The sequence below is a fragment of the Gavialis gangeticus genome, unplaced genomic scaffold, assembly GCF_001723915.1.
Source record: "Gavialis gangeticus isolate Ggan-Ray unplaced genomic scaffold, GavGan_comp1, whole genome shotgun sequence".
Lineage (NCBI taxonomy): Eukaryota > Metazoa > Chordata > Crocodylia > Gavialidae > Gavialis > Gavialis gangeticus.
The window spans coordinates 9,882,236-9,892,361 of NW_017729008.1; the positions used below are offsets into that span (position 1 = coordinate 9,882,236).

A 10,126-nucleotide genomic window follows, 5' to 3' on the forward strand; every position below is an offset into this window, starting at 1 on the left:
TTTATTAGAGTTACAATTTTTCCAGTACCTAAAAAGAGGACACTTGCGGGCAGGAAGGGTGGAAGGTAAGAGAAGCGGGGGAATATATGATGGGGGGCAGTGATATGCCTATGCCCTGCCTCTGCTCCTAACTCCCAAGCCCCTACACCCCCAATGCTGCCTGTGCCCTGCAGCCCCCTGCCCCTCACTCCCGACCCGCCGCCCCTGCCCCCCCCAGCTGTGCTGTGCATGCAACACACACTTTCTCTCTCTCTCTCTCTCTCTCTCTCTCTTTCGGGAGTTTGCCGAGGCGCACATGTAGACCATGTGACCCCCAACAGCCAATCACCTTGTCTGCTGCTCCCAGCCCCAAGCAGCCAGCCTGAGAAAGCAGAGGCAAAGCAGAAACCTGGATATTTGCTCACATTACCCAGACACGAGGACAGGGGTCCAAAAAAATGGGACATGTCTGGGAAAACCCAGATGTATGGTAACCCTAGGACTGAGACCGAGATCGACTGGTCGGTCATGGAGCCTCTGACTATTGCGATCCACTGGTTGGTGACTACTGGTCTAGAAGGACAATGGATCTTAGTAGTATTTGCATGGTTTCTAGTACTACTGCAGCCTTTTAAGTTAGTTTGGTACTGAGATTTTTCAAACCATGGATAAAATTAAATAGTCAAACAGCAAGTAAACTAGTATCCATGCTATAAAACAGACATTGTCTTCAGGGCAGTATCAGCTCCACCAGCCTATGTGTTAGTGCACTTTATTGGGATCCATAAATAGTTGGACCTCAGGCTTAGCTCCTTGCTGCTCCTGGGATTTCTGGAGTCTGATCCTGTGGAACAGCCCAGGTGCTACACGCAAGATGGGGCCTAGCAGCAAGATGCTCACGCCAGGGGAATTCCCAGGGAATATAACTGCAAGTGTGGGAGCCCCTATGCGTGTTCTCCTGCTTACAGATGCACACCCTAAGTTGCAGCTCAGCAGCACCCCAATAAGCACGCTTGTGGAAATCCTCTGCAGGGGATTTTCAGGACATGTAATCAGCAAACTAATACATCACAAATTGACTACATTTGGTTGGGGCAGTATTTTGGGGCCTTGCAGTGCAACAGTGGGCTTGAACACCTTTTTATTTGCAACTTCTGTTGACATAAACACATTTATGGTGGCACAAGGGTAGCATCTATGAGAAATTTTAGAGAGATTTTGTTAACTTGCATAGTGTTGCCTACTCTAGAAGTGAAATCACTGCAAATCTTGTGAGTTCAATGTTGCTGTTTCTACAAGGCTTTGAGGAGGAGTGGAGATGAACCTAACCCTCAGCTGCTGATAACACAGGAAAAAGTCCCTCCCCTAATCTCTTTAATAAAACTAGCCATATGGAAAGATCAGGTAGATCTATGCCCAACTTTCAAAGAATGGTCAAAACCTTGCCTAAATCATTATAGCATTGTACATAGGCTTCTGGGAAGTTCTCCACAGTGCAGAATATGACTGTCTTCAGGGAAAAATGAACCTGAGCAAACTATATGGAAATTTGGCAATATGCCCATCGAGTAATGATTTTTGTGTTTTTGCCTTGTAAAGTCTAGTTGTAAGTCAGTTTCTATTTTTTTTAACACTATAATCCTGCATTATAATTCTGCATCTAGAACCTGAAACTTTAATGATAAGTCAACAGCCAAAGACAATAGATGACTTCCCTGCTAGCATGATAGGCATTCTAACATCATGGTATTGACTTCAAAATTACTCTTCAAACAAAAGCCGTCAGAGCAAGCTTGGAGTCTGGAACTTCCCCAGTGGAAAAGCATGGATGCAAAAAACATCGTCTGCTTCTGGAGAGGAAATGGATTCCACTGGAGAATTCAGTAGAAATTGTACAGCATGCTATTCTCTAGGCTCTCTGCTCAGTGCTGGTTTACCTAGGTCTGCCATTTTTAATTTGAGAGACTCTCCATCTTCATAAAACCCAGTTTGGGATACAGGTTGTCTTTTAAACCTAAGCCATGTAAAATGTGCCAGGATAAATTTGGTGGCTGTATGTAAAGCTTGCAGTAACAGCAATTTGAATATTTTTCAAGCAGTAACCCAGTTGTTATCTGTGGGTTTGGGCAGCTTTATTTCCTTGGTATATAGACAATGTACAATAAAGAAATGTGCCTTCTTTTACTACCCTTAGCATCCAGTCACCAAAGCTCTTTTCCAAAATGGGCATTAAAACAATCTGGCATTTTAAGTTTTATTTAATTGGAATGATTTCCATTTAGCATATGCAAGTAATATGAAAGTGAATTTGATAATTAAATTGCAGTTGTTATAAATATAACAAAGCTGTCTTCCCTTATCGAGCTCATTGGAATGTGCCAGTTATTTCAAAATAAAAGATAAGATGCAAAGAGTGGCAAAAAGGTAGAGCTAAACCCACCTCATTTTCTCCTGGCCATCTTCTCCCACACACTCCCACCCCCTTATTAGTTTTTTTTATTTACTACTTCATATTCAAAGAGTCAAAGTAACTCAGCATTAAAATAACTTTTTTTCACCCAGTGTATTGAAAGAGCTGGCCATTTGCTGTCGCAACCCAATATGAAAGAATTAGGTATACAGTCCTGAGGCTGGAAAGGACATCGGGCTCATTTAACCCCTGCATGAATGCACGATACGCTGTTCCTAAACCATCCCTGTCAAAAGCTTATCCAGCCTTTTCTTGAAAGGCTCTAATGAAGAGATTCTACAGCTTCACTAGGCTGCCTTTTCTCTCATTGTACTGTTCTGGCATTAAGGGAGTATATTCTGAGATGTAATCTTAATCTGTTTTCCTGTAGTTTAAGCCCATTGCTTTGTGTCTTCCTCTGTAGAGAGTGAGAACAGTTGCTCAAGATTGTCGTTATGGTGTATTTTTTATGACCACCTTCCAGTTATTTAAAAACTACTACTATCATATTCTCTTCTCCCAGCTAAACATACCTAGTTCTTTCAACATTTCCTCATATGGCTTGTATTCCAATCCCTTTATCATCTTTGTTCCTTGTTTCTGGATCTTGTCCATCTTATCTACATCTTAAAAATGCAAAGCCTAGAACTGCATACAGTACTCTAGCTGAGGCCTAACCAGTGCCAAGTAAAAGGGTACTATTACCTACTATGTCATGTATACAATACTCCTGCTAATGCAGTCCCAACTCCCTTGCTTTTTTTGCTCACTAATTGAGTTTTTGATTCTCCCCCACACCCCGCCCCCAAAATTCCTTCTCATGGTAAAACTGAAGTTTTCTGTCCTTTTTTAAGCAAATACATTCACTCATATCTATACTCATGACTGTTAAAGAAACAGCTGCCTCAATCTTATCCACACCTTACAACTACGACATCTAGCAAATTTTATACCAAACTGTTATTTTTCAGATATTTATAGAATTTTTAGGAGTCAGCTTTCTAAATAAGAGTAATAGTGGGATTAGACTGATCTATAAAGATGAACCAGCAAACCTTTCTTCAGTACCAGAAGTGGGGTATAATAGGTGAAGCAATTGAATGAATAGGTTGTAGGTGGGTAGGAAGCACAGAATTTGTAGAGGAAAACAGTGCCTCTTTAACCTACTATATTCTTTAAGTGTATCAACATATAGAAGACAGAGTGTACAGATGTAATGTACTGATTAATTCAAGTTATTCTTGCATATATAATCCATAGGGAAAGAGATGATTATTATGGACAGCTCAGTGAGAACTTCTATAAAGCCAGTACCTGCTCCTGTACCTTCCTCAACCCAAAATTGTTGGTTGTATGAAGGGTGGAATAGAAACCATTCCAAGAAACAATTCTCATTTCACCTTAAATATTTCAGTGACTATTATTTACCACCTCCCAAAGTGCAGCAGAAAAGCAATGCAAGTGATAAGGCTTGAGGTGTATAATTTCTTTACAGTAGAAATTAAGACAACCGAGAGGAGAATGTAGCCCAGCTCCATCCAGTTCAGTTCAGTTCTTGAGCCCTTCAGCCTAGTCCAAGGGACCATTTCTTTGGTTTCAGACGCATAGGCTGGGTTCTTCTGCTTCCCAGGACCCAGCCAGAAAACAAAAACAATCCTAATGAGCACACTTTTAACCTGGAATCAGCAACACAAGCTTCAAAGTCCTGAGTTAAACTGTACCACAGGGTTTAATTACAAATCTCAAGCAATCCAAAATAAATACTCCCAGCATGGATTAGGGCTCACCCTGTTAGTCTTCCTTCAAGGAATCCTCCCTCCCCCATTCAAACATTTTCTCCTCACTTTACTTCCCCTTCCTGTCCTTTTATATCCTGTCAGCCAGTCAACACCCCACCCTCCATTATTGCTGATTGCTTGCCAGGTGAGGCCCTTTATGGGGTGGCTTGTTGCCAGCTTGCTAAGTGCTTCAGGTGCCAGCCTGTAGCTTGCTACAGAGGCGCTATTATAGAAGAGTTTAGTAGTGGATTGCTGTCATAATACAGTAACAAAATTTATGTAGTCTGAAAGACAAGAACTGTAAAATAATATTAAGGAATTTTTAATTTTTTTGCAGCAGCATGATTTAATATTTAATCCACTGCCAAAAGAGCTAGTGAGGCAGTGTTCAGTAGGATTTAAAAAATTAAGGATTGATATGAACAGCTCTTTTTCATGAACTGACTGTAATTAATGGGTTAAAAACTTCCCCTGTAGGCAGGATATTCCTTTACTATGTCTTACTGCAGGGGTGGCTAATCCTGTGGCATGAGTACCACAAGTGGTGGCACAAGCAGCATGTGTGGTAGGCCTGTGTGAATAGGGAAGTATTCAATTCAGATTTGGCTGACTTGGAGGACAGTGATTTGATTCGGTGATTCAAATCACTGACCCCATTTGATCTGGGCAAATCAGAATCAGAGATTCGGTACTGATTTGTTGCTGATTCAGGGATTCGGATCAGCTGGGGAGAGGCAGGCACAGCCAGGTGGCTGCAGGTTCTCCCACAGCTCCTCCACCTGTGCCTGCCTCTTCCCAGGCAGAGGGAGCTGCAGGAGAAGCCCCCATGGCTGCCTTGCCTGGCCCCATCCTCCACCTGGCCCCAGCCTCCCGGCACTTAAAAAAAAAAAAAAAAAAAAAGGAAAAAAAAATCCCTGTACTCACCGGCTGTAGCAGCAGTGATCGGGGCCTCTGAGGGCTTGTGGCAGAGCCCCCCTGTGCCGCACGGAGCAATGAGGGGTAGTGGGGATTGTCCCCCCCCCACCTCCACTTGGTACCCACGCAGCAGCTGTTGCATTGTGCGGGTGCAGAGTAGCTTGGCAGGGTGCTGTGCACTGTCTGGGAGCTGGGGCAACTTTACCTGTCAGCCAGAGTCTGGCACTGCTCAGCCCCAGCAGTCCCGGCTCCCAGACAGCGCACCGTGCTCTGCCAAGCTGCACTGCACCTGCACCATGGGGCAGCTGCCACGTGGGTACCAGGCGGGTGGGGGTGATCCTGGCTGCCTTCCACTGCCCATGCTGCGGTGGGGTGCTCTGCCATGAGCCCTCAGAGGCCCCGATTGCCACTGCTACATCTGGTGAGTGCAGAGCTTTTTTTTGCTTTTTTTTTTTAAAGTGCCAGGATGCTGGGGCTAGGTGAGGAATGGTACTGGGCAGGACAGCCATGGGGCTTCTCCCACGACTCCCCCTGCCCGGGGAGAGGCAGGCACAAGCAGAGAAACCATGGGAGAACCTGCAGCCACCTGACTGTGTCTTCCTCTTCCCGGCCAGTCCAAATCTCTCTGACTCTTTTCCAAATCGATTTGGAATCTTCGGATTTGATGGATCTCCTGATTCAATTTGGATTCGGAGATTCGGCCACCAAATTGGGCGGAATCGCCTCCAAATCAAATCAGCAACCAAAGCTTTGCACAGCGCTACAGTGTGGCACAGGGCGGAACAGGGAGAGATAGGAAGCACAGCAGTAGATAAGGCAGAAAGCAGAGCAGGAGCTCAGGCAGAAACCAGAGCAATAGAACAGGCACTAGAACAGCAATAGAAGGGGTATCAGAGTGATACTCAAAAGTTAGCTCCCACTGTGTTACTGTACTTATGATTTCTTGTAGTTCCTTTCTGAAGTCTTGAGTATCTCCCACTGTCAGACAAGGTCTAACAGGGTCAGTGGCAGTTTTACTGTTCCCGGTTCTCCTAACTTTAGGAAACGCATTTGTTACATGTGTTTAAAGTTGTGTGTGGCTTCTACTGATCAAGGCAGCCTTAGGTTAGTGTCATCCCAAGAAAGGGCAAGTGGCAAATAGGAGTTTGCCTTCTATTCCTGACTTAGTTGCACCAACTTTTTTCATCGTTTCTTGTCTGATGTTCACTTACTCCTTACACTGTATATGAACATATAACTTACACTAAACTTTTGAAGCTGTTTTAAGATTCTTCTTTATTGTTGATATACATGGATTTTGTGTTTTCACAGAAAATGTTGTCCCAGCCTCTGAGATCATTGCTGTAGAAGAAACCGAAATTGATAAGAAGCAATGTGATAGCGGAAAATGGCAAAAAATGTCAAAACCACATGCTTTCACAGGTATAGTAACTAATCCTATTCTTGAAATCTAGTCTATAATTTAGTCCTCTGAAAGCAATTAGGAAACTTTTTAAAAGGCCTTCAATCTAAAAGGAAGTTATGCAAAGAGCTTTTATAGAAAAGAATGTGACCAATAGTTTTCTTTTACTATTAAAATGCTTTAAAAAAGACATTTTTAATTATCTATGTTTTTGTATTTAGTTCTGTAATTTAATCATAACCCTCGCTTTATTATACCTCTCTCAACAAGCAAATAATTGTAGAATTGTAGATTCTCTACTACTTCACTAGGGAATTGAATAAAAGCTATTGGGAAATGAATCCTAAATAAAGTTGGCCGGTGTTCAGCTTTTCTGCCAAGCTTGAGAATTCTCACGTATTTTGTATGCAGGTACTTCAGTCATACATTGAAGTGAGGTCTGACAGTAATCCAGCCTCATTAGCAATGTGATGTCAACTCTTTTCCCCTAACCCCAGAAAGGTGGCATGCCCAAACCTTGTGTTGGAGGACTAGAGTCCGCAGACAGGCATGCATTTTTACTGGTAAGAACTTCAGATAAATTCTTACAGGTAGAAAAATAGGCTAGGGACTAGAGTGTACATGCATTTCAGCCCTTCTGCTGGCGAGCTATGCAGATAAAGTGCGGCAGGCTGTCAGTAGGCAGCTCCCTGGGTTTTAAGTCACGTCTTTGACAGCTTACATGGGGTGCACACAGGGTGGCACCCCATGCTGGAGGTATGGGGAAATGGGGCCATGGAGAGCCTCTCTAACTTTGGGCCCCAGCTTTTAAATTGCTGTGTACACCACCCAGCTGGGCAACACGTGGAATTTAAAGTGGCAGGGCTGTGAATCAGGGTGGTGAGCCAGAGAGGGTAGTATTTAACGCCTGGGGACAGAGAACCAGAATGGAGGGAGGTGAGGTAGGTAATCTTCTAGCTCCCAATTGTACCTGGGAAGTTCCAGGATGGCTCCAGCTGCAGCTGCATGTGCACCTGCCTTTCTGCCCCCATCCTCTGGTCTCCTCCAAACTATACCTCCAGATTGAACTGGAAGAGTGCCCTAGGCAGAGGCTTTTCTTTCTCATCAGGACCCCCCCTAGGGCTGGAGGAGGGTTTCCAAGTCAGGAGAATGGCCCCTCATACTGCAGGTAAGTTTGCTGGTGGGATAGGTGTGGGGTTCCCACAGGGTTCCATAACAGCTTGACTCTGAGCACTTTCTCTCTCCTTCTGTTTCCCTTGGACAGCTGGAGGAGAAACAGATATTGGGTGTCCTCAACCCCCAAGAGAAGTGGGCAGCCATTCAAGTTAATACAGGCAGAGAGAGTTCTTCCTGGTTGGAAGAGGTAGAACTTTCTTGTAAAAGATCCTTTTTTTTTCTTCTGCAGGAAAGCGTTTGAATGGCTGTATGCTGTCTTTGTGCTAGGAGAGGCTGTTCTCCTGACGCAAACATAATGTCAGTACTGTGTGGCCAGAACATATTCTTCAAACCTTTAGGTGTATTTATTACTCATGAGAGAGAGATTTACTTCCTGGTTCTCTTCCCCTATACACACATACTACCAGAGAGGACTAAAATTGACTTTTAAAAGGTTTTTTTAATTGCACTCCATTCCTTTAGTCTCTCTGTCATCTAGTGTGAAATTGGAGATTCTGAGCCTATGCATTTTAAAAAATAGTTATTAATTGAACTTTTCAAACTTGAAATGATGTATTTTTTTCCAAACAAAAATTCAGGCACATGGATAGAGTAGCTTTTGCATTTCTCAAATCACTTCTGTAATTGGTTTCTGGAAAATGTAGTATTTCTTTTTAAAGTCTGTTTTCAATATTTGAGCAGTAACTGTAATTTGAACTTAAAAGGAATTACTGTGATTATGTTTTTTGTTATCTGGTGATGTGAAACACATTTTTGAACACTTTTTATATGAAAGTTTTCATTCGTCATCATTCCAATAGAAAAATGTTCCAGGAAGGAATGGTCATAATTTTGTACCCATTAATGCCTTTTCATTATGTTTTAGTGTTTAAGTATGAGCACAAGCTACAAAAAGTGCATTTCAGACTTCATGCAAAACTTATGGGATTAAACTGACTTCTTTTGACAGTGCATTATGTTAAAAGAGCACGAAACCACCGCTGGCGGTGCAGTGAAATAACGTTTGGGTGCATTGATGAACAGCTGTGCAACCAGTGGATACAGGCACTTAAAGAATTACTTGATTCACAGAGTAAGTTGAGTAAATTACTCTAATAAACATTATTTTCAAGGCACATGAAGTAGGTTATTTAAGATTTTGACACATCTCTTAGAACTATCTTTTATATCTTCCCAAGGAAGGGAATGTGGAATTGGCTTGCAGCCTAGCCTATTTGAAGTAGAATAATAGGCATGGAGAAGCTTTCCATATGGGAATGCTGGCAAAGGACCCTGACCTCTGTGTGTGCAATATACAGGGGATCGTGCTGCCGTATAACCACCTCCCCTAACTTCATTAGCTTCAAACATACACGTTGTTTTTTCTGTCTTCCCACCCTTCTCCCCTCATACTTCTCTCGTTGATTGGAAAGCCAATGACGTAAGGATTATGCTTTTTTGTATGTGTTTGTACAGCACTTAGAAGCTCTTTTGTTATCAGGGCCCCACCATGCTAAGTTCAAGTCAAATGTGGGTATATAGTTATAGTAAATTTTGCCAAAGGCATGGGAAATGAAAACCTATGTCTGTTACAAGTAACTAAAGATGTGCTAACTTTTCCTCTCACAGTAAACCAAGGTAGTATCCACGTAAGTGTCATCTTCAAAGTGCTTGCCAATTGCTGGCTGTTTAACTATTATGTTTGAGAGAAGCTTTCTGCCACTTATAACACAAATTCAAAGAATCATCATCAAATCATAGAAAAATTAGGGCTGTTTAGCAGGTCATCTAGCCCCACACCTGGATACAACAGGATTATTTCTAATCTATACCATTCTAGGCAAGTGTCAAAAGAAAGCAAAATCACTCCATCTGTGTATGCTCTTATGTTAATTGTGAATTTCCTTAATGTGCAAAACATTAATATTAACTTAAATCTAATTTTGAGAGATCACTTTTTAATGACTAAATTGCTTTACTACTACTAGCCATGAGCTGTCCGGAAGCTACAAGGTTGAACCCTTTTCCTTCTGTAGTTGTAACCCAACAGGGGTTAGCAGATCATCTAACTTGCTTTCACATATAACTCAAACCATGGCATTTAATCCAGTTATATCTCTCTACTTTATGATTTCCATAAGGCTTCTGGAGCTGGTACGTACTTCCTGGGCATATGCCTGGGCAAGACCTGATATTGTCAGCCAAGTCGGAGGGGAGGGGAGCCGGGTGTCCAAAGGGAGTGGTCGCTCCTTAAGGAGACGATCCTCCAAGCCCAGAGGAAGGTAATCCCCAGGAGGTTCAAAGGGGGCAGGAGAGCATATAAGCCTCCATGGCTCACTAAAAACATCCGGGAATGTCTCCTTGCCAAAAAGGAGGCTTACTCCCAATGGAAAGGAGGGGTCATCACTAAGGAGGACTATTCAGCAGTTGCTCGGGGATGTAGGGGGA

The 10,126-nt window shown here is 42.9% G+C and overlaps 1 protein-coding gene across 1 annotated transcript in view; it reads left to right on the forward strand.

Moving 5' to 3' along the window:
* Nucleotides 1-853: 853 nt before the first annotated feature.
* CERK (ceramide kinase) overlaps nucleotides 854-10,126 on the forward strand; it is a 56,451-nt gene continuing 47,178 nt past the window's right edge. Inside the window, exons 1-3 of the mRNA XM_019509321.1 lie at nucleotides 854-911; nucleotides 6,433-6,543; nucleotides 8,649-8,771. Coding sequence (XP_019364866.1) covers nucleotides 854-911; nucleotides 6,433-6,543; nucleotides 8,649-8,771 — 292 coding nt within the window. The remainder of the gene's footprint in view (nucleotides 912-6,432; nucleotides 6,544-8,648; nucleotides 8,772-10,126) is intronic.